The sequence below is a fragment of the Diplotaxodon limnothrissa genome, linkage group LG17 (assembly GCF_057381915.1).
Source record: "Diplotaxodon limnothrissa isolate DT_005_m linkage group LG17, D_limnothrissa_male_GT1.1, whole genome shotgun sequence".
Taxonomy (NCBI): Eukaryota; Metazoa; Chordata; class Actinopteri; order Cichliformes; family Cichlidae; genus Diplotaxodon; species Diplotaxodon limnothrissa.
In genome coordinates, this window is record NC_140612.1 from 10751513 (window position 1) to 10776636 (window position 25124).

The window sequence follows — 25124 nt, forward strand, 5'->3', positions numbered from 1 at the left end:
ATGCAGATTGTATGAGATGTGTTTATAGAACAAATGCAAACTGAAAGATGAATCACTTGTATTTGTTCGTTCTCGTAGAAAGCACTTCTCATCTTTATATTTTGCTACTGTTCTGATCAGTTTTGTATATTGGTGGCAGTTCAGGCTTACATTAGCATCCCATTGTCCTATTGTACTTTGGCCAGTTAAGCTGCATTATGGGAAATTTAGGGGCCTTGTATGTCTTTAGGTACTTCAATTCAGGCTTTGGCAAAAGAAGTTAAAATAAATCCTAGGATGAGTGAAATATTCTGTTAACACATCATGAAAAGAGAAAAGATCCTTTACTTTCAACATCATTGACTGCATATAGTTTCTCTCAGTCCCCCCGGACAGTAAAATATACATCCTGAAATAAAACTACATATTTAAGCCAATTTTTACATAGAAAATAGCCCTCTTTCATCCCCAATTTTCCATTTTATTATATTTCATGTAATTAGCTTAGGTTGCTGAAACAGCACAGTCTCTCGTATTTGACAGAACCAACAAACAGATAGAAATAGAAAACATAGAACCTCAGCGCCCCAATTTCTGTCCTTCACTGTTTTTCCAAAGCATTCCTGGAGCGACGGATGTGTGTATTTTAAGGTGGACGTTTAGCCTAGCTGGTGATTTGGGGCTTCTGTGGTCGCCAGTCGTGTGTGTGTGTGTGTGTGTGTGTGTGTGTGTGTGTGTGTGTGTGTTTGTGTTTGTGTGGGAGTGTGTGCCCCTCTATGTGGTGCCTTAGGGAATGTTCTACATGTATTTCCTTCATGGGTCCTCATGAGAGTTCACACTGTAATTAGTGGCTCAGTTTCCTGCGACCGAATATTCCCTTCAACTTGTTGCTGCTGGCGTGTCACCCTCAGTGTGTGTCTAGTCTTTGTGTGCATGTGGCTGTTCTTATGGTAAATGGCCTGTATTTGTATAGCGCTTTTCTAGTCCCTAAGGACCCCAAAGCGCTTTACACAACCAGTCATCCACCCATTCGCACACACATTCACACAATGGTGATGGCAAGCTACATTGTAGATGGTAGTGTTTGTGCTGTATACTCATGGTTATTTCTTTATTTTCTGTCTTTGTACGCTGCCATGTACACTCTGGATCTAGTTACGTTTGTCCAACCGTTTTCCTCACTTTCTTCCCTGAAGAAGTTGATAAGTTTTACTGGCCTGAAACATGCCAATATACTTTTTTCACTTTCCTGCTTTGGGGCCAGTTTCCTTATGTCAGATGTCAGTATGGGTCTGTGTGTGAACTGGTGTGAAAGCTAAGAGTTTCACCAGTGTGTGGGCGTAATTGCTCAACAAGCATTAAGTAACACAAGTGGCCAGCATCAGTCCACAGCACACATGCGCACTCACTCTTAGCAGACCCTTCCCTTTGTCTCCAAGTGGATTATTTAGTACACAACACTGGTTGAACAGCAGCTATTTCCTATTGAAACTTTCTTTGTGACTCATAGCTGTTTTCTTAAAATACTTACTGCCAACTGTGGAAGTGATATACTTTTAGTTTTTTTTTTTTTCTTCTGTGATGTGTTTTCTGTTCTCAAACTGCTGGTTTGAGCAGTTGGAAGAGCCACAATTCCAACCATGGCTTTACACCAAAAAAGAGCATCTCTTATGGAAACGTTAACATCGTCTATATGAGACTGAAAGACAGTCGCACAAGGGCTGGACATTGTTTTTGATAGGCAGATAAACCTAAAGTAGTAATGCAGAAACTCCACAGCTGTGAGTACTCAGAAAGAAAAGGCATACATAATTATTTGGCCAGTATTTTGGTCAAACTGTCACTTTAGAGACTAAATTGAGTAACAAACCAATCAGCACAATCAGTGCAAATTCTGAAAAAATGATTTTGAGTCAGAGGGAAACAATAGCAACAGTTTAGGTTTGAAGTGTCATACTGAATGCATGCAGAGGATGCAAAGCCGATGTACACAGCTTTCTTTCCATTGCCCATGTGTTTGCAGTGAGAGCAGGCGGGAGACTCTGCCTTTGGGTCACTCCTAGTTTATCAACACTTGATTGGTGCAAACCACCTCACATGGGTCTTTCTCTCTCCCATATATGGAGCTTAGGGGGGCAGGGCAAAAGGGAAATTTAAAGAAAAAATGTGTGAGAAAGTGGAGGGCTCACTCTGCGGGGACTGTGGAGGAGAGAGGCAGAGACGACAGAATGTTAGTAACAGTTATCCCAGGGGAGATGTTCACTCCTTAGTCTGAGAGACTGGAAAAATTCTGACTTGTGATATTGATCCAGCTGCAGAGTTAGTACTCGACCATCTGTGTAACTCTTAATGAAGGTTTTACTGGAAGAGGCAAATGGGAATCATTGGGAACTTGTCGTTCAAGTTGTTCTTCAGTCACCTTGACCGCAGATCTAACTGAGCTGGCCGAAGGCAGCATTTGTTACCCCGTTAGTGTCGGCAGATAGAGTCGATAATGTCGGAGAGATGCAACCTCAAAGCCCTGACAGCAGCTCTGTGTTGCTTCTACCACAAGAATTCTGTCATCGGCGCAAAGGTGAGGAAACACAGGAGAGTGTGTGTGAGAATGTGTCCATGTTACCTATTTTATCATTGAATTCATCTTCATGTTTTGTACTTTTGCTTTGTGTAAAATTCATCATACAAGGTGTAACTTTAAGTGCCCATGTGCAGGTGTTTTGTGAATGCTTGCATGCTACAGACTTTATGCTGGTGTTGTCCATCATGAGATGATCTTAGTCCAGGGGTAGATTAAAAAGTAAGAGGTTTGTTTGCCTTTAAAGTATTAATAGCATGCAACTTCAGAAACATTCTTTAATGCAAGCGTGCTTTTCAAGGCTCGTTTCATCCTGTTGTTTCAAGGAGATGGTGGAAAGAAAACAACATATTGCCCTGCAGAAAACAGTCTGAAAAGTGCGTGGTAACACTTCCAGCCTGAGCAAAATCTAATCAGCCTAAATAGTCCTTCTCTTTCCCATCGCTCTCACTGTGAACACTGGGCTTTTATTAGTCAGACCAGACACTCTCATAAATGGCCAACTGTGCGACTGTCTGTCTGAGGGTGTGATTGTGAGATATATGCTGGCTTCATCCATAACTAGTGCTGGCAGACAGATAAGGCTGTGTGTGAAGGAAGTGGTGAGATGGTTAGACAGTTAACAGGACAGGGGTAGTAGTCCTCATGTGAATGATAAATTACCAGCTTGTGCTAGTTTGTCTTCTTTATGACATCAGTAAATTGTATGAATGTCATTACTTGATTGGATGCAGCGAGCAGCAGTGGGGCAGGAGGCTGAGGTGGGGTGGTGTGTCCCTCTGTGGATCAGCCTGTACATTTCCATCTGCTGCTAAAATGCACTTTGTGCCTGGATAAAGTCTGTTTACAGGTCTTTATATGTATCTTCTAAGAGCACACACTGATCTCACCACAAAGTATGCCAAGAAGTTGTTCTGAAGTTTTCAGCATATTGCATCTTCATCAGACTATATTTTTGTGTGCATTTTCTCCGGTCAACTCTCAACCTTGCCGTGCTGATGTTGCAGCGTGCTGTCATCAGCACGCTGCAACACTTAAAATCCATTTCTCTTCAAATGGAAAGCTGTCAAAGAGGGGGAAAAGTATTACTCTGTGCTCTCAAACCAATCCAAACCATCCAGGAAAACTTGGATTCCTACTTAATGCATATGGCAGTTCATCGGCACTTCCTCTCACTAAGAGTTGCCTCTAATGGCTGTTGTTGTTGTGTGCAGTCTATCCAGACCTTCTGTTTCAGAGAGAAAATAAATGACCAATAGTTACATTACTGCTCATTTAGAAATTGAATGAATAAAACCTGAGATGTTCTGTCTGTCACTCTCTTGGTTATTTTAAGAATCCTCCAGTCTGTTCATTTAAATGATGCTTCGATGCAATGTGAACTTGTTATCCTTATTTGATATCTTTGTTGTTTTCTCAAGAACCAGAACTGCACAGCACCGCTCCCATCCATCTCATGCTCTTCTGTCTCTTTTGTGAGTTTTCCCCCAGCTCATCCTCATCCTCTTCATTAGTGCTTTTCTATTTTCTCTCTGTCTCTCTGTGTCTTTACTTTTGACTCCATATTGCCTGGGGTTTTGTTCCATTCCCCTTTTCATTCTCCCCTCCATCTGTTTCTCTGGGAGGTCGCCATTTATCCACAGAGGCCCTGCTTCCTGTTTCTGTGCCTGCTGAGATTCAGGCTTACTTGTGCTGGTATCCTTAGCTATTAGATCACATCATTGACACTTTTTCGTTTTTTTTTTTTGTTTGCATTAGCTGCCATGATCCAACATAGCTGGGTTGTATGCATAGTTAGATTGCTTCTGTGCGTACATTTGCTGTAAAACGATGCATTAAAAAGTTCTTTTTATCTTAATCCCGTTGCATGATAAGGTTCTTTCTCTATCGTTGTATAGCAGAAACCATTATTCATCTTTAGCTCTTAAAACATGATGCTCTAAAACTTAAAAACCCTCAGTTGCTATTTCAGGCTTAGCTCATTGCTTGGAGATCAATCCTTTCTACTGTTTCTAAAAAATCTTTTTACATCACTAAGCATGAATCTCATCTGTATCTTTGAGGCAGTCGACCTCAGTTATCGCTGTAGGATTTGAATCTGGAAGCAATCCTCTTTTGACTTTCACAGTATATGACGAACAGGCTATAGCCATTCAGTCGTTGTTCATACAGGTTCAGGAACCTAGCTGCAGAGATTTGTTCCCACTCTTCCACAAGAGCATTAGTGAGGCACCGATGCTGGTGCTGAGATTGTGGCTTACAGAACAAATTAAGATGGCACTGACGATGAACCCTCTTTGGCTGCCCCAGGCTGACCAATCAGATGCTCTCTGGCCTAAACACAGGAAGATGTTTGTATTTAGTTGTGTGTAAACAGGAAAGGAAGGGACCTTTTTGATGACGAAGACAACATGCAGAGATAGAAAATCAAAACATCAACAGCTATTAGGTTTTATCAACTGTCCTCAGCGGTAATGATGCCCATTCAATTCAATGTTAGAGTCAAACACAGTGTTGTTGTCAGGCCCTAAAAAGCTAAACTGAAGCTCTGAGGAAAAGCATTTGGATGCTGCATGACTGTTCAGCAGGAATATTCTCATTAAGCCCACCTCAATTCTACATGTATTCTTGACACAACCTGCACTGCTGTTTGCATTCATGTATTCACTTTTTAAAGCTTTGTGACTTGATTGGGGATGCATACTATGCAGTATGTAGACACAGTGGGAAATGGTAGCATGAAGAGAGGGAGGAGGAAAAAACTGAAATTGTTAAGAGAGATGAAAAGAAAAGGAAATGCCAGAAATACAGCAGACCAAAGAGTTGTTATTTTAATGATGATTGCCCCAGTGAAACCCATTTGATGGGTATCCCAACTCTCATTTAAGCATTTTGTTTGTTGAACTTTCAAAACTTTTGCCTTTAGCAACTCAAGACTTTCATAATACTAATTGGTTGCATTCTAAAAATAGAAATAAAGAAGATGAAAAGCTGCATAGCCTGACTTCACCTCTAAAATGATCTCAGACGTCACCATAATTGTAATGATGTGTCTGTTATGGTGCTGCGTTGCTTGTATACTGTTGCAGTGGTCATAATCCCACTGTACAGTGTAGCATCACAGATAAAGATTATTTTGAGACCCAACCAGAGACCAGGGCAATAGTTTTTATTGTTTCTTCTTGAAAGAAATGTGTTGCAACTGAGGCAGCAGAAGAGTTTCCTCTATGGTCTTCTACGGTGTTTTAGTTGGTGTTTGAAGAATTGTTAATATACTGACTCCGCTGCATATTTGAACATGATTCAAATGGAGCTGCTTCTTCTAGTCAGTCTTCAGGGTTTTTGTTATCTGCAATCCTGCAGGCTGGCGGTATCAACTAAGAATCTCAGGTTCACTGCTTTATTTCAGCTCATAAGCCACATAAGTTGAGGTAAGGTGAGGATTATAACGTCATCTAATGTATTTGTAACTTTACATGTGTGTAAGGTGATGAGGGATCAGAGTTATGATGTTAAAAGGTTGTTTGCCTTTTGTGTTCAGTGAAGTGAGGACAAGCAGCTTACCCAGGTGGCCGCTGCTTCTGAATGGTTGCCACACACGACTGGATTATTACAGAAATGTATCATCGTCACCATATATAGAGAAACCTTTAAAGGGTTAAAAGTACCTTCAATCTTCAAATCCATGAAATCAGAAGAAAATCCAATCACTGCAGAGATCCTTTTTAACAGTACCTTTGTTTTTAGTTGGAGATTATTTTCTGTGGCATGTCAGATTTTTTTTTTTTTTTAAGCTGCTTAACACTGAGCTATGAAATCACAAAACATAACCAACTCGAGGGATGAATCACTGTTGTCTACACATAACAGATGACAAAGAATCAATTTTTAGGTGCCTTGTTACAAGCAGTCTGTTGTAAAAACACATCATTTGTTCATCTTGATGCATGCTCATCCAGGTAAGTAAATCCCAAAAGTTGATTCTGTTCATCTGGATGCAGCGTTTTCAGTGGGAGAAACATTTCTTCACTCATCCAAGTGACTTCTTCAGTCTCTGCTGACTGCAGGTTTCCCCAATCTTATAAACAGTACATTTGCACAATGACTGAAACCAGGCCACTTAATAAACAATGGGCTTTGAGGTCAGATCCCTTGATCATTAATATGCAAATTGTCATGACCATTGATCAACAACCACTGATCAAAGACCATTGATCCATGGCCATGAGTACCATTCACAGAGAGTTGGGGAATGGTTGCAATCACAGCATTGTAAGATGGCAAAGATGTACCCTTAGGCCCCCTTTAAAAGTTGATGTGTACCGTAAACCTACGCATATGGATCAGTATTAAGGGACTGATCCAGTCAGGTTTGACTCTCATCATCCACTGGATCACAAATTGTGTGTCATCAGCACGCTGCAACACAGAGCGAACACCATCCCCACAGACACAACGGCCAGGGAAGCAGAAGAACATCACGTCAAGAAGGCCCTGAGTAAATGTGGTTATCCAGGCTGGACATTCGTCAAAGCTGGGAAGGCGCCAAAAGAAAGCTCCAGCCGATCCAGGAGAGAAGGACAACCGATACCTAAGCGAAAACCCTTAGTGATCCTGTATGTGTCAGGAGTATCAGAACAGCTGAGATGCATTTTTTCTAAACACCGTGTCTCTGTGGCTTTTAAACCCCAAAACACGCTGTGCTGTTGTTTATCAATGGTCACCTCACCTCACAGCCCATTGTTCATTCAGTGGGCTAGTTTCAGTCATTGTGCAAATGTACAGTTTGTTACCGTTTGCTGCAGGGTCTACCTTACCATATAAAGCACCTTGAGGCGACTTTTGCTGTCATTTGGCGCTGTATAAATAAAACTGAACTGACTAAGGTTGTGGAAACCTGCAGTCGGCTGAGACTAAAGAAGTCACTTGGATGAGTGACGAAACGTTTCTCCCACTGAAAACATTACGTCCAGATGAACAGAATCATCCTTTTGGGACATCATTTATTCCCATTTCTTTAGTTTAAGCTATGAAAAATACCAAAGATAACAGTTGAACAGGCATAAAATAGGATTTTTCCAACAACAAGGAGGCTCCCAAAATGCTGTTAGCTGAAAACTTGGTGCATGGTGTGCAGTGTATCCTCATTAGAAACGGTCTCAGTGGCTGTTACGAAATCATTCTTAATGACAGGACTGAGAAAAGGCTGAATTACACAAGAACTGGACCGAAATTCACTGAATCCAAAATTTAATGATTTGATACAAATTATCATTAATTTGTATGGGGAATGTCAGGAGATTTTGCTAACTTAAGAAGAACGTTTACCTTAATGCATGGGTTTTATTTTGATTTCAATGTGTGTTTCAACGGTAAGCATCACCATGGGATAACGCTGAGCAAGTTTTGCAGTTCATATGAAATGAAGCTTGGCGTCAGTGTATTGTTTATCCCATATTTTGTCACAACTGAAGTCATTCACGCTAGAAGGAAAGGCTGTAGGCCATGAAGCAGGCCAGTCCAGGTCACTGTACTTCACTGCTGTGTTGTGGTCCACACACAGGCTGGTACGGTATAAATGTAGCCACTCTCTGAGGATGACATCATATTGCAGGATCTTATTAAAGGCCAGGCTATTAAACAAAACCTCACATCCAATATATCCATCTCCTCCCTCCTATTTCCTTCTCTGCTTCCTTCCTCTTATTCCTTCAGTTTCTCTTCAATTTTTCTTTCTGTGCTCTTTCACTCTTCTGTTAATTTGCATTAACCATGTATCCCCATCTCCATTAATCACTGTTCAACTTTATATGTACATGTCATCCTTGCCGCTGCCGTGCATCCCTCTTCTCACCAGCTCTCCCGCGCTTTCATTCATCAGTCTGTTGGCACTGAGACTGCAGACGTAAAAGCAACGTATTATGTCTTTTGAAATAAATGTGAGAATCACAAATGCGAGTGGAGTCGGTAACAAATCCAGATAAGCTGGGAATAATACAAACCAGCAGCTGTCGTGTTTTCAGTTATTACAGTTGATCATGTGCATTTTAAAATTGTTGCGCAATGCCCGTACAACCGGAAAAACATGCTGCAAGCCGTGCGTTATGGGTGTAGTGTATCCTGTTTTAACACATCACAGCACCTAAGGAAAGAAAATGATTAAAAGCAAAACAAAAAGTGAAACAAAAGAAAGGTGCATGAATTTGGAGTTGTAGTTTGGTCCCAGCCTATCTCTGTCCACGTGTTGTCCCTGTCGGAGACATATCCAAATAGCTATGGATGATCTGTAAGTAAATATAACAACAAAAAGTGCATCTATGAGCAAATGTTTGTCTGTCAGTCAGATGTTAGAAAGACAGATGTTAGATAGACCATTAGCTTACTCCAATGGCACCAACTGTTAATGTTGATTGATAAGAGAAAGCTCCAATAAAATGATCGTGTAATTCAGACTGTCTGTTATCATTTACTTACTCATTGAATCTTTTGTTTAAAAAATGGCAGGAAAAAAACACGAGCCCAGGAGACTTAGTGACAGCACAATTACACTGCCCCAAGTATTTTCCACTGCTACACACACACATACACAGTGTTTCTGGTTCAAACTGGAAATAAAGTAAATTGTTGGATGTGCACCATGGTGCCAAGCCAGTGATCAGTTTAATATTTGCTGTAATGTGACACTTTGATTTTCTGTCATGTATGGAGACTCGGGGCAGGGGGTCTATTCTAATGACTTTAGAGAGGAAGAGAGCTAGTGTAGCCGCAGAGAGATAAAAATGGCACAGATATGATATTCCAAGTTTCCTGCATGGACATGGATCAGTAATTCCTGTTTGTGTGAGCGTGTTTGCTTTTTTCCTCAGTGTTCTACCTCAAACCTCTTCTTCTTCTTCTTCTTGGATCAAAGCCTTCTTCTGAGAGCTTGTCCATGACGACCTTCAGTCTTCAGACTTTTAGCTGAAGACTGTCAGTTGAAACTTTACCTGTAACTGTACCTGAACCTGAGCCAGTACTGTTACCCCAGAGGCTGTGAGACATGTAAATATGTATTTATCATCATCATAACAGTTGCCTAACTTCGGTCATCATCATCATCATCATTACATTGGCAGTGTTTGTCATGCTAAAAAATCTGATGATTCTTTTCTACATTTATTCAATTGTAACAATATCCCCGGCACCACAAACGCATCCCAAACCCTGACAGATCCTCCATCATGTTTTAAAGATGGAGGTAGACGCTCCTTGTGGTACCTCTCTCCTTTTTTCGGACCACGTTGACAGCAATTTTAACTAAAAGTTGCCAATTTGGATCCATCGCTCTACAAGTCTTGTTGCCACAGACTTTCAGTCCAGTTCTTGTGTAATTTGGCAAAACCTCAGCCCTATTCTCCCTGTTTCCCTCAGTTAATAAGGACTTTCTGACAGCCACAGAGACCATTTCTGATGAGGCTTCGGTGAACAGTAGATCAACTTAAAGGGCCAGTTGCTTCTCTTAGGGGCTTTGCTGTTTCCCCCTACTTCTTAAGTAGAATAGAATAGAATAGAATAGAATGCCTTTATTGTCAATATACAGTTGTACAATGAGATACAGAGCATCTCCTACTCAGTGCAAACATGAAGGGGGGGGGGGGGGGGGGGCTGTGTTATCGGTGCATGTGTGAGTTCAGGGTGGTTATGGCTTTGGGGAGGGAACTGTTTTTGAGTCTGTGGGTTTTTGTGTTGATGCACCTGTAGCGCTTCTCTGAGGGAAGCAGGCTGAACATGTTGAAACCAGGGTGGGAGCTGTCCTTGATGATGTTTGCTGCTCTGCTGAGACAGCGGGAGGAATAAATGTCCATCAGGGAGGGGAGAGGGCAGCCGATGATCTTCTGTGCTGTCTTGACCACACTCTGAAGCCTCACTCTATCCGCCTTGGTGCAGCTGCTGTACCATACCGTGATGCAGTAGGTTAGCAGGCTCTCAATGGATGAGCAGTATAAGGTCAGCAGCAGGTTGGAGTTCAGCTTGTACTTCCTGAGGACTCTCAGGGAGTGCAGCCACTGTTGGGCCTTCTTGATGACCGCTGAGATGTTGGCTGTCCAGGAGATGTCAGCAGAGATGAGGACACCAAGGAACTGGAAGGTGTGGACCCTCTCCACACATCCACACACTCCCCGTTGATGTAAACGGGGGCCAAGTCAGTGCTGTGTCTCCTGAAGTCAACAATGAGCTCTTTGGTTTTCTTAGTGTTCAGTGCCAGGTTGTTTTCTGAACACCAGGCTGCCAACTTCAGGACTTCCTCTCTGTACTCTGCCTTGATGCAAACTTGATGATGAGATTGTTGTTGTGGGTCGGACTGCAGTCGTGGGTGTAGAGAGAATACAGGAGGGGGCTCAGCACACAGCCCTGTGGGGAGCTGGTGCTCAGTGTGCGAGTGGAGGAGAGATGAGGGCCAGGTCTTACAGTTTGGGGCCGGTTTGTGAGAAAGTCCTTTATCCAGGCACATGTGAGAGGAGGGTACATGACTTTCAGATACTGTTCATGCTGTAGGGAATTTTTAGGCTTTACACTTTTTTATGTTCCATTTTTCCTAACATTTTTTTTTTCATGGACATGCTGCACAACATGCCAAGACATTCCATGTTTTCAGCGTATAACCCTTTGGGAATCACCTGTTGGTATGAAAATACAATTTTAATACTAACCTGTGTTAGAAGCAGTTTGACAAACATACAACCAGCATAAAACCAGTGTTATGTCTACACAGCCAGTGTTGTTTAGACACAACACTGGTTTGTCCATACAGTTAGGTGTTTTATGCTCAAATGATGCAGGTCAGTGAGGTCAGTGACGGATACAAGGACTAGAGCAGCGGTCCCCAACCCCCGGGCCTGGGACCAGTACCGGTCCGTGAGTCGTTTGGTACCGGGCCGCGAGAGTTGAGGCTCAGGTGTGAAATGTATAGTTTTCAGGGTTTTTATCGGTTTTCAGCTTTATTTTGTTATCATTTTTATCGTTAACTCTGTTTTCCTTGGTCTTTTCACGTGTGTTATGAATAAATCTTCTTTTTTTTCGGTACCGGTACTAGTTTTATTTTGTTGTATTTATCCGCGACACCTTAAAGGCCGGTCCATGAAAAATATTGTCGGGCATAAACCGGTCGGTGGCGCAAAAAAGGTTGGAGACCGCTGGACTAGAGTGCAAATGAGTGAAAAAGCAGCCAATGTCCAAAGAACCATTTGGAAATCCCTTCAGAACGTCTGGAGGAATATTGCTCTGGGCCATTTGAAAAAAATTATAATAAAGTCCTGCTGCTTGGATAAATAAATAGCTCAAGACATTTGTACTGACATTTAAATGATTGAAATGCAAAAGTATAGAATAAACTGACTGAGTGTAGCAGTAATGGGTTAAAAAGAAAAAAGGTTTAGTTTAGATAAGTTTATGCGTCACTCAGAGGTGTGTGTGTCTGTGGGTGCGTGTGCGTGCGTGTACTTGTCTACGTTAGGTGAAGGTGTGTATAGAGGCCGGTCTGGGTAGCTGGGCGGTGTCAGGATGATGACATTTCTTTGAATGACTCTGGACGAAGGCAAGAAAGGAAGTGATAAAGGAGAAAATCACAGAGGAGGCAGACGCAGACAGAGGCTGTGTGCGGGCTTGTTGTTTGAGCAAACAGAAGAGACTTAACTATAGTGTGCGTGAGTTTTAATGTGTCTGCTATGAAGTTTGTTATTGAAGATCAGAGAAAGGTGGCAGGATGGAGAGACCAAGCAGCTGTCATGTAAGTGTGTGTGTGTGTGGTGTTTGGGGTGTGTGTGTTGTGGTTCAGGTGGTTGTGTTGACTCGACATCCCGTCAGGGTTAACAGAGCTGTCTGTCCTTTACTTTCCATTTAGGCAACCTTTTTGGGCTTTGCTGGGATTAAAGTGGCTGATCAATAGTTTCAGTAATCTCACTGGAATTAGATTACAGTCCTGGTTTCTACCTATCCCGGCTCTGCGGTGTTTTATTTGGTGTTGTTTTACTGTAGAACAGCAGAGGCAACTTTAAACAAATCAGTCAAAAGTTTCCTATTTTTTCCTGCTTCCTTTTTTACTTTGTTGAAATAAATAAATAAATTAAATATGTGGATGTTGAATTTCTGTCATCTGTCTTTGGGTTTCTCAGCTATGCAGGATGAAGTTACAAAATCAGCTTTTTCTGCTTTTATTCCAGTTCTCCAGAGATCAGTTCATCCTGGACTGTCCTTCAGAGAAACTTCGCAAGGAGCTCGAGGAAGAACTGAAGATGGACTGCGAGGAGCCGAGAAGTCACGCGTGGTACCACGGATCGATTCCCAGACAGGTAACACTGCTCGCACACAAATCTGAGTCACAAGTCCCTCCTTTTAAAAGCCAGGTTAGAAACTTGTTGAACCAGATTACCTATTATTAGTCTTCCATGCTACACACATGGTGCTTACAGGAAGACTGTTGCGTAAAGAGTGGCCCCTGCAGCAGCGCTGACAGAAAGAAAGGCTTCATTCTGTATGGTGTGTTTATGTGTGTTGTGTGTGCGCGCATATGTGAGAGAGAGATCTTGTGTGTTCCCCTGAAAACCAGCACTGAGATGTAATCTTTTTTAATAAGCTGCTTCCCTTGGCTAAACTAAACCACCGTTCTAACTTATACAAACATTTGCTTAATTAAAGTCTGAAACTGTGGATGACAGAGAGTGTATGTGTTCGAGAAGAGCGAGCGAGAACCAATAAATGTAACAAGGCAGGGAAATAAAGAGCACTGCATGTGTAAACAGTCAAAGAAATATCGGGGGGTTTTTTTAATCATATAATAAATGAAAGTCAAATTTATTTTTAAAGTGCATTTAACAGTGCTTTATAATACTTTATAACACATCCAACAGTTGACACTGGCCAAGGTGCTCTTTAAAAGACAGAATGGATAAAAATAAGTAAAATACATGCTAGTAGGTGGTAAATATAAACAGTCATGGCTTACATAGGCACATATAATGACCATAAGAATCAAAAGCCAATAAATAAATATATGTGTTCAGTCTAGTTTTATCAGTCATTTGAAGGAAATGCTGTTCCACAGTTCAGGGGCAAACACAGAGAGTAGACTGAGCTGGAAGGAGCTAAAACAGGTGAAATATGATCTCTTTTTTTCTTCTTCTTCTTCTTCTTCGGGTGCCTGTGAGGAGCCTACAACTGACTGAGACCCGTGTAAAGTGATTTGCAGTAGTCCAGGAGGAGGAGATTAGGTCATGAATGACAATCTTGAGATCTCTTATGGAAAGAAAAGGCTTAATTTTCTTTCCATAAGAGAAGGCAAATTTTTAACCACCGAGTTACTTTGATAATAGGTCTCATTTTTTCTGTGGTAAATGATAAACAGGGATCAAGCTTGTCAAAAATGTTGTCATTTGACTTGTGCATTGATAGATGCACAAAAACACTGAAAAGTTTTCTGGATTAAAGCTTTATTATTTTGATTTCCCATATAAAGGTTTTAGCGTGAAATGAATGTGATTCTACATGAAACTGTCCCTTAAGCGTCTAGGTCACTAACTGGATAAATTGGAATGGTCCTCGTGTCTTACATAACCATCACTAAGCTCGCAAAGCTGGTACTAGCCTACCATTAAACGTTTGTATTGTAAACAATCACTGTGGGCCACTGTAGGTGTTCGTGTGTGTGTGGGCCGGTTATTATGGGCTCCTAAATCTGTTTGAACAGTCACGTGATGCAGGCTGGGCTTTCTCAGGGGCCAACATCATCTATGAATTTTCAGGTTAGGACATGTCTTAAGGTTAAGGTAAGGGTAACGGTTAGGCATGTAGTTGTTATCGTTAACGGTAAGTCACCAGGAAGTGAGTGAGACAACGTAAAGTCCTCTAATGTCATGGCTGCGTAAAGTTGAGTGTGCCCGTGTGTCACTTATTTCTTTTTGCAGGTTGCAGAAAACCTGGTGCAGCGAGATGGAGACTTCCTGATCCGTGATTCGCTGTCTTTACCAGGAAGTTACGTTCTCACATGCCAATGGCGAAACACTGCTCAGCACTTTAAAATTAACAAGAAGGTACATATGAGCTTCCAGCTACACTGAGGTGAATATTTGACTAGAGTATATAAAAGGTACAATAGCTAGGTCTGTTATTTTGCCTGTCGCCTTCAGGTCGTGATGCTGAATGAAGCTTACTCCAGAGTTGAGTACCGCCTAGACAGAGAAGGGTTCGACAGCATCCCTGCACTCATCAGATACTATGTTGGCAACAGAAAACCTGTCTCACAGGTGGGTTTAGTCACTATTTTTCTTTTAATTAATCTTGCTTCAAAGTTTATTTTATACTGTTATTGTTCTGGTTGGTGGTTTTCCTCATTATAGCACATAAAAGAAAAACTTTTGGTAGTTAATAGTAAGTTGTGTTTAAGTGCTAAGAGTTTCAAGCTTGTGAGATAAATATAGTCGCAGATAAATAAAATATGTTGAGGTTTCTTTAGGTCACCTTATCTGTTCTTCCGCCCACACATTGAAGGTGGTAGGGGCCATCATCTTCCAGCCAATCAACCGGGGGCTGCCGCTGCGCTGCTTAGAGGAAAAGCACGGACTGTCGAGCAGTCACCGGGAGAGGCTGATGTCGCAGGAGAGGCGGAACCAGAAACGCCTCAGCCTCAATATTACCAACGGACACACATACGACAACACACAGGCCATGCACGACAGCACACACTGCCAGGACAATGGCATTGCCCGAGGCAGCCAGCTCAGGTTTGCACTCTAGAAACACACGCAAACACACTAATTAACACCTGAACACTGTAATTCCTCGCTGGCTCTCATAACGTGGTTGTTGTTCCACTGAGCATGTGAGATTTCTTGGATTTGATTAATATAAGCCTATTACTGCAAGTGGATAGTGGGCTACAGACCAAATACCAATCTGTCTGCTGTGTTTGAATAGTAGAGACCCACCTTTGCACAGTCTCCACCTCCACACATCGTTCTGCTTTTAAGGTTTTACTCTTTGCACTGAGCTGTTTACATTCAATCGTTCTGACTGAAGTTCGCACATACACATGTCCCATACACATCATACGTCCTCTGTAAATGAAGAGCTGTTGTCTGTGTGCAATTTCAATGCACACAGACATTAAACAGGGTTCTGTATCTATCTGAGAGAGGTCAGACCAGCTGTGAGGGGATAATAAATACAGAGCTGAGAGTAAAACAGAACACAGAGATGAACAAGAGGATATATGGACAGAGAAAAGGCTTTTTAAAAAGTCAAAGAAGGGATGAAAGGATTAGTGTTTATAACGTGATTTACTTTTTTTGAATACTAATGGTACCTTTTTATTATTATATTGGAAATATTTGTAAGAGGTTTATCCGATGCCCATGTGTGAGTGGGATGTTTTTATCGCCCTTCCTCCTCTTTCAGGTTGAAGGATCGCTGCGGCAGCCAACCAGCAAGTCTCAATCAAGTCCAGGAGCGGCGACACCCACTCAAGGCGCACCAATCAGAAAGCTTCCTTCCTCTTGGTAAGTAAAAGCTAGGAGGTTCTGAAAAGCTGTGTGACCTTTGAGGAGAGGCTGAAAGTTTTTATTATAATTACACATCTGTATAATAAACACTCAGAGAGAGCTGAGTGTAAAAGCGAAGCTGTCGATTTACCACTCGACCCAAACTCCTCAGCTCTGGTAGAGACCGAAAGAATGAGGTCATGGACACGAGCAGCAGAAATGAACTTTCTCCAAAGGGCAGCCGTGCTCTCTGTAAGTCAGAGGTCAGCAACCTGCAGCTCACGAGCCACGGATTAGGATTACATCTCTCCAATTAACTCTAAAAAGTTTAATACATAAACTATATGTACTAATTTATGCTCTTCCAATTACATCTGTTATACACTCGCATCCACAGTCACACGTGTCTGCCGGTTGTTTTGGGGGGTTTTTCTCGCCACCGCTCCTCCACATCAAAAGGAGCCCATTGAGGTGGTTTGAGTGTCTGACAAGGATGCCTCCTAAGTGAGGTGTTTGGGGCATGTTCTGCTGGGAGGATGTCTCAGGGCAGGACGTCCAGACATGCTGCAGAGATGATAAGCTAGAGGGGGTCTGGGGAGAGAGCGGTCTGGGTTTCTCTGCTTAGGCTGCTGCCTCCATGAATCGGTTAAGTGGAAGAAAATGAGATTAATAGATCTTAGTGGCTTGAAGTATTTTGAATCCTTTATTTTTCTCTGTATCTGTTGTATCTAATTTTTACAAACTGATCTAATGTATATGAGACCTCAAAAACAAAAGTGGGAATTCTAATCAACTCAGTGCCTTTTTTTAAAAATTATTTCCTTTCCTCCCCACCTCCACCTCATCTTTTCCTTTTTTTTTGTAACCTTTTTTTTAATTTATTTCTATTTACCCACTGTCTCATTATCTTCTCTTTCATCTCTTTAACTCCATCTTCTGTAATTTTGTTCCGTCTTCAGGATCCAAAGCGCAGCCCCTGCAGACACCTGACTCGCTCCTTCCCAGCCCAAACTCCAAGTCGCCGGTGTTTCGGACAGGCAGCGAGCCACTGCTGAGCCCCTCTTTCCCACGGAAATCAGCAGAGCCTCTAGCAGGTATACAAATATTTTGGTGGAGAAGAACCAGCAGTATACAGATGAGTTTCTTCAGCGATCATTGCGTTTATACAGACGAATCCCTGAAGACTTTTACGTATAGTGGTTCATATAATAGAAAATGGTAAATGGCCTGTATTTATATAGCGCTTTACTAGTCCCTAAGGACCCCAAAGCGCTTTACACATTCAGTCATTCGCCCATTCACACACATTCACACACTGGTGATGGCAAGCTACATTGTAGCCACAGCCACCCTGGGGCGCACTGACAGAGGCGAGGCTGCCGGACACTGGCGCCACCGGGCCCTCTGACCACCACCAGTAAGCAACGGGTGAAGTGTCTTGCCCAAGGACACAATGACCGAGACTGTCGAAGCCGGGGCTCGAACCAGCAACCTTCCGATTACAAGACGAACTGACAATTCTTGAGCCACGATCGCCCCTAATAGAGTCTATTAAGCCTAACAATTGCAAGACATGTGATACAAATAGGTGTTTGGCTTTATTTGTAGTATTACTGTCCTCTTTATCAGTATTAACTTTTAATGTTAACTGTAAAATAGATTAAAATAGATTTGCTTGGTCATAGTGCATAAAATGTACAGTATAGAGCAGCACTCATGCTAGACACAGAGCTACAAACAGAACAATTGAGAAAAAACTGCAATTAACAAAAGCAGCCTGAGCGCCCACAGCTCTGCCAAGACTAAAAGTTCCCTATACAGGTTGTATAAATCAAGTCCCAAAGGACAAGGATGGCCTGATCCAGGGATTGAGTTTGATATTTTGTTGAGAACATCATGATGATGTCTCCAATTTTTGTTTTGGTATGAATTTATAAAGATTAGATGCAAGATGACAAGTTTGCCCTGCGTCATAATGACGGTTTATGGACAAATCCAAAATGTACTGACTTCTAAATGTTGGTACTTTTCTTCTCTTTCTTTATTTTTAATCCTGCAAACAAAACCACTTTATCACTTTGATGGAGGAAAAAATGACAAGAATAGCAATCGAGGATGAAATAAAGTAGCCTTGGTCCAGGCATCTGAACGGTATAGAAATAATGAAGCTAAACAAAGTGGCAGTTTGGACTGATTATCAGGCTAAAAATAACTGTGTGGTGCTTGCTAGGAGCCAATAAAAGCCCACGTGGGGGTTTTAAAATTAATCAGCCGTTGTGCCTTCCTAAGTATGTGGGTGTAATATAATACACTCTCCCGGGCTGCTCCTGCCATTGCTTGAATGTTAGACAATGAATTTTCCTCCTGTTCTGCTGGGGCTCTGTGCTCTAATTCACAATCTGATAATATAGCTGAAATCTGAGTGTGATGCATGCTTTTCATTGTATTTGAATTTAAATAATAATATCTTAAACATGTTAAAAAGTCAGAGGGGTTGTAATATTAGATACTTAAAAACGTTCCAAGTCTTTATATGTATAAAAGCCAAAACAGCTTTTGTGTAACTTTTACGGCACTCGTGTTCCTCCAGGCCAAGCGATCCGGGGCTCTGACAGCCAGCTGTGTCCTAAACCGCCTCCCAAACCCAGCAAGGTTCCTCTGGCTAGGCTGGCTCACTCCTCTTGTCCTCAGGCTAGAGTTCCCTCCTCCAGCTCCTCAAACCTCACAGACACCTCCTGTGTCTCTCCCAGACTGGCTGCACCTCCACAGGAGCCCAGACGTGTAGAAACCCCTGATTCTTCCTGGGCGGGTGGAGGTATCCTTTTATTTTATATATCTTTTTTAAATATATTTATGCAAAGTTATTTGATTATTATTGGATGGTAAACATCTGTTTACATCAATATTGACTTTTATTTTCAAATGCAACATTATAGATGGATGTGTTTGTTATTCCACAGCCACTGCAGGCCCTCCTGTTCCTCCAGTGAAGCCCCTGAAATTGCAACATCTACGGCTGCCTGCAGACTCCTGCTGCTCCTCTGGGTCTCTAGTTTCACCTGCTGATGCTGCTAAGTGTCCCGATTCAGAGACAATAACAGGACAGGGTGAAAGACTGCAGCCCAGCCCTGCAGACCTGAGGTCCTGCAGCCCTCTGGAGTGGGAATCGTCAAACTCTGCTAACCCCATCACAGAGCACAGCCGTGAAGCTCAGCTAACACTCTGCAGCTATGTGGAGAGACTGAAGAGAGAAGGGGAGATGGGGAAAGAGGAGGAGGAGGTGTCAGGAGACAGAAGCTCCTACCATCATGCTATCGCAGCCTTGGAAAACACCAGTGAAGAAGAGGATGAAGATGCAGGGAAAGACGAGGAGAAGGATAAGAGGAGGAAAAAAGAGAGGAGTAGTTTTCAGCGGCCTGTCATAGAGACGGAGTCCATGTTCAGGCCAGCAGAGTTCGACTCGCGACTTCTGCCTCTAGAAAACAAACCACTGGAGATGGCGGTTCTGAAGAGAGCAAAGGAGCTGGTGCTCAGCCACAATCACCACAGCCTAGCCAGACACCTGCTGATGGCTGACTGCCAGGTATACATACACTCTCTCTAAACCTAAATATAACAACCGTAATTTATTTTTCACATGGTTATATCCTCCTCTGCAAAGTCATTATCTTTCGTCTTCCTGATTTTTTTCTTTTTATAGACTGATTTTCTGGATGCTTTAGAGCTTTTCTTTTTTTAATTAGTTAGTTGGTCGTGACTACTATATATATATATATATATATATATATATATATATATATATATATATATATATATAAAAACAAAAACAAAGGAAGCTTGTTATGAAACAACTACTTAAGTAGAAAGTGAGCAGTGAAAAAGAAGGAAAATAAAAGAATATTTCTATTTTCTGTTGCCTGCGTTGTTGACTGTGAGTAGGGAAGAGGTTAAAGTGGGATTGAGCGTGTGGTGAAACTCTAACATCAGCTGTCGTCGCTCAGCGTGGAGAAAAGAATCACAATTTCTATTGAGGGCTGCAGTGAGTTTCTTTGTGTACAGGCTGTGATCAGCTGATCTGGGCTACTGCTCTGAGGTTTACTGCCCTTTGTGGATTTACACACCTCAATTTAAGATGTAAGCAGATGTTTTATGAGTTGTCCTGTTCCATCCTCTACACTGTTTGTACTGTCTTTATATTAGACAGTATAAAGTTGGTGAAGGTGGAATTTGATGAATGAATCTCAGCATCATTAGCTTAACTTCAAATTCATCTGTGCTGTACCTGATATAATCTAACTCTGACCATGAAACACAGCCACTGTGCACCAGTCACACACTGTTCTTTACTTTTAATCCATCACAGTACAGCAAACTAACCTGTTTTTATCTTCACTACCTGCAGAGGATCTTCATCCAATTCTTAAAAAACAGTCTGCCTCAGTTTGATTAGCAGTAGTTTCGCATTATGATAAAGCGTAATGTGACATGTGCACACATAATATTTGGGTTAAAACATGAGGATTTATATTAAAGCTTTTCCAGTATATCAAATCCCACTGAGCATGCTTACCTTTACATCTAACCTGTTCTTCCTCTCCTGTCCTGTCTTATCTTTCTCCATCTCTGGGTGAGCTCTTTCTTTTCTCTCCTTGTGAAATACAGCAGCTGGACCTTTAGCTAGCAACACACTGTGCAACAAACTGCACACAAGCAGTTTGTGTGCTTGCTGATGTTTGTTAAGCTGATAGAATTATTTAAAAAAGATAATCGTTTTGCTCCTCTCACTCTTCGTTCCTCCTTTGTAGCACTTGTGCACACCTGCAGTCGTTCTGGTGTCGTGCCCAAAAAGCACAAAACAAAAAAACTCACCCCAAAACACCAGCCCACTTTAATTCCCGACTATGGTACATGATTTTACCTCTTTCGTCTTTTTATACAACCTCGTGATTAATACACAAACAGAATTGTCTTTCACGTGTTACTGTTTAGGCTCAAATTGGTTTGATGGAGTGACGTAAAAAAAGGTTTGCCTCACACCTCAAAATGCATCAAACCAATAGTAACGAGCCTGTTTTGAAAATGTAAGGAGAAGAAAGTACAGATTTTTATTTAAGAGAGTAAAAATAAAAAGTTGTCAGAAAGATAAATAGTCAAGATACCTGAAAATTCTACTGAAGTACAGAAACTAAGTATTTGTACTTCATTACTTCCCACCTCTGGCAGTAACTGATGGTTTTAGAATTTAGTAAATGTACTAGTGCTGCAAAGACCCGGTATGATTCATTGTTAATAATAACATATCAGAAAGTGCTGCAAACAGCATCACCGTGCTGGGAAAATGAAAACTGACACTGACGCGTGCATTTAATCTGCAGGTAAACATGTTTACTGCTGCTGTGACACACAGATCCTCTCTGTGTGTATGTGTGTGTGTGTTTGTGCACTATAGAGAATTAGATTTCCACCCTGCACCTGATGATGCTGCTGCAGAACAAAAATGATCTTCATGATGCAGAGACACAACCAAATAAAATGTTTTGCCTCATCCAAACACATGCGCTAGGCACATCCAATGAAGCAGGGTGACAAACTATAACAGAAAACTGTTCTAACAGCTACTTGTAAAATTTCTTTTCTTCCCACCAGGTTGCCAGGATACTGGGAGTGACTCCAGAGCTTAAAGGTCAAATGGGCGTGTCCTCCGGTCTGGAGCTGGTGACATTGCCGCACGGTCGTCAGCTGAGGCTGGACCTGATGGAAAGGTAAATACACTGTATTGGTTAGCTCTTTTGGGGTAGTAGCAGACACAATTCAATTCTCTTCTGTTTTGATTGTATAGAACCAAATCACAACAGCAGCCGCCTCAAGGGGCTCTATACTTTAAGATAAAGATCCTACAATAAAACAGTCAAATGACCCAGTACGAGCAAACACTTGGCGACACTGGCAAGCAAAAAGTCCCTTTTAACAGGAAGAAACCTCCAGCAGACTCAAGGAGGACAGCCATGACCAGTTCTGGGTGAGGGGAGGAAGACAGGACAAAGACGAGATGTGGGCGAGAGCCAGAGATTAATAACAACTAATGATTAATTGCAGAGAGGTGTATAAAGACATGGAGAGTGATGAACAAAGCTCAGTGCATCATGAGAAGCCCGCAGCATGACTAAGGGACTAGTTGTTAGAAGTTTGAACTGAAGCTGATATACCACCATTAAACATGGTGGTATATCAGTATATCGTACAGGGGAACCCATCGTGGAACTCGCCCCTCCAGGCAGTGAGGTCTGTAGTTAGACTACTGCACCGCTGGACGATCAGATAAGGAACAAAAGACATTGCTGTTGGGGGCTGTTTGTAATCCACCCATCTCCTCCATCTGTCTCCTAGGCACCACACCATGGCAATAGCTGTTGCTGTGGATATTCTGGGATGTACGGGTAGCGTGGAGGAGCGGGCTTCCACTTTAAATCGCCTCATTCTGGTTGCTATAGAGCTGAAGGACACGGTTGGGGACCTGTTTGCTTTCACAGCCCTGATGAAAGCTCTGGACCTGCCTCAGGTAATGAATGCCTAGCCCTAAACCCTAAGCATAACCCAATCGTAACAATGACACTAAAGCCACATTTTGAGTCTCAAAAATGCCTTCAAACTTGTGGGAACTGGATTTTGGTCCCCATAAATTTAGTAAACTTCCAATTTATGGTCCCCACAATGATATGAATAGACACACACATGAATATGACAACTAGAATCTCTCTATCATGTAAAAAAACAAAAAGGAGAGATTTAATTGTAGTTTGAAACTCTTAAAGTTGATGTTTGTTGTTGATGTAGATCAGTCGTTTGGAGGAAACATGGACGACTCTACGAAGGAATTTCACACAGACCGCTATCAGCTACGAGAAAACACTCAAGCCTTTCTACAAGAATCTGTACGAAGGCACCGGTAAGAGGACAAACACAGCCTATAGCCACTGATAACAGCTTAAATATATAATATGTATTATTTCCCAAAAAGAGAAAAGAAATTACATCAAATCATCATTTAGACTTACAGGAAGTGTGAGGCTGTGTTTTTGGGACTCTCTGAAAATGTAGCATCCAGGTTACATGGTCTCCATCTCTGTGTTAGTCAGGGCTGTATTAAGGGTATCGAGGATGTGCATGTCACTTAGAATCCAGACACCACACGACTGACTTCATAGTTTTCATCAACAACCTTTGTTTTTCCTGGTGAAAGTAAGATGATGAGCAGGTCTGGACTGGGACAAAAGATTGCCACGGCATTTTTGCTCCAGGCAGCCCACCTCACTCTCCGCTAGCAACAGCAGCCTCCTGTGACTGTGAGGGTTGTTGTTGATGCTACTGTTAACGGTACAGCAGCAGCAGCCCGATAACTAAGGTGTCAGCTAATTTGACACATTTTGGTGCATATGTTTTTGCTTTATTTTTATTTTTCTCTCTTAGTTTTGCCCCTAAATCTTTTCACTTTTCTTTGGCCAGCAACCAATTCTTCCACACTTAACTTTAATCTGCATGAACACACAAGGAAGGTAGGGGAAGGGCCGGTTGCCAAGTTGATCGTAGCCTGTATGACTATATCGAAAAGAACAAAATGTATATATTATAACAACAAACATGTCGTGTTCGAAGTCACTTAAATAACCTCGCTTCCCCATTTTAAAGTTCAAATTAAACTTCAGCAGGTCGCCTTGACCACGTCTACATGACTAAATGCATCAAGTTGCTGCCATGTGATTGGCTGATTAGACATTTGTGTAAAGGAGCAGTTGAACAGGTGTGCCTGATACAGTTGCTGGTGAATGTGAGAATTTGGATGATAGCATTACTGTAATTTAAAATATATATATCCTATTGTTCATAAATGAAACATCATCAAATAAATTGAGTATATTTTGTTTCGTCTTTTTAATAAAATACATGGGGTAAGTAGATCCTAAGCATTGTCTTATAAAAGGGTTACTGTTGCTATAAAAAACCCTTTTGTTCAAATTCAGCCAGTAAGGATGAACATTGCATTATTTTTTTTTCTATATTTACAGTTTAAAAAAAGCAAAAGTCAGTGTTTATGTTTTTTATGGCGCTCATAAACTCTACTAACCTCACTCTGCTGCAGCCTCCTCTCCTCCGGTGGTCTGTGTGCCCCTCCTCCTGCCATTCCTCACGCTGATGGAGCGTCCTTCAATTGCACCTGACGGGGTGGAGCTCTGGGAGACCAGCGACCAGGGCTGTGACATCATGCTGCGCCACCTGGAGGCTGCACGCAACGTTGCACGCAATGCGCACGGCTACACTGCCAATGCACAGAAGATCTTACAAGGTAAACACCAGAAGAGTCCACCAAATTCTACCAAAAACGGGCGTTACGTGTTCCTTTAAAAACAAATGAATAAATAAAATCCACCTGTGTGTTTGTTCTTTAGGGTTTCAGTGTGACGACGATCTGCTCGAAGTTTTTAAGACAGACTTTCAGCTGCGACTGCTCTGGGGAAGTCGCGGAGCTACGGTCAACCAATCAGATCGCTACAACAAATTCAACCTCATCCTCACTGCGTTGTCACGGAAACTGGAGCCTCCATCTACAACACCAACCATAATCTGACTTCTTCTACGCGAACACAGCAGAACAGAAAAGACAGGAAGTGATTAGTGAGCCAATCAGGATCATCAGGAGGATCACTGTTCTCTGAAGGCGCTCAGCAGCACAGCAGGCGGGAACGTTCACCTTCAGGTCAATGTGCTCTGATGGAATGTGAACCAAAGCCGGGCTCATTTCATTCATGAAAAGCTTCAGAACATCTGTGAAAACTGAACTCCTTTTTTTCAGTCCAGATGTTCACTGTCCCGTCAGGTCAGCTTTAATTATGTAGCCCAATATTACACATCCCAGGTTTGCCTGATGGCTTTTTAGAGTGAAACAGCTTCTGATTCCCTTTGTCTGAGAAAAGGATTAAGGGGAATAAATACAAATTTTAGGAAGGAGAAAGAATGAATTTACAGTACGGACAATCACCAGAAAAAAACCTTTACAGCTAAGT

General features: G+C 42.0%; 1 protein-coding gene across 1 annotated transcript in view; it reads left to right on the forward strand.

Moving 5' to 3' along the window:
• bcar3 (BCAR3 adaptor protein, NSP family member) overlaps positions 1-24772 on the forward strand; it is a 74691-nt gene extending 49919 nt beyond the window's left edge. Inside the window, exons 7-19 of the mRNA XM_085375627.1 lie at positions 12754-12882; positions 14494-14619; positions 14716-14832; positions 15077-15309; positions 15983-16083; positions 17025-17159; positions 18656-18880; positions 19026-19648; positions 21712-21827; positions 22453-22624; positions 22900-23011; positions 24203-24406; positions 24510-24772. Coding sequence (XP_085231753.1) covers positions 12754-12882; positions 14494-14619; positions 14716-14832; positions 15077-15309; positions 15983-16083; positions 17025-17159; positions 18656-18880; positions 19026-19648; positions 21712-21827; positions 22453-22624; positions 22900-23011; positions 24203-24406; positions 24510-24688 — 2472 coding nt within the window. The 3' untranslated portion in view covers positions 24689-24772. The remainder of the gene's footprint in view (positions 1-12753; positions 12883-14493; positions 14620-14715; positions 14833-15076; positions 15310-15982; positions 16084-17024; positions 17160-18655; positions 18881-19025; positions 19649-21711; positions 21828-22452; positions 22625-22899; positions 23012-24202; positions 24407-24509) is intronic.
• The last annotated feature ends 352 nt before the right edge of the window (positions 24773-25124 follow it).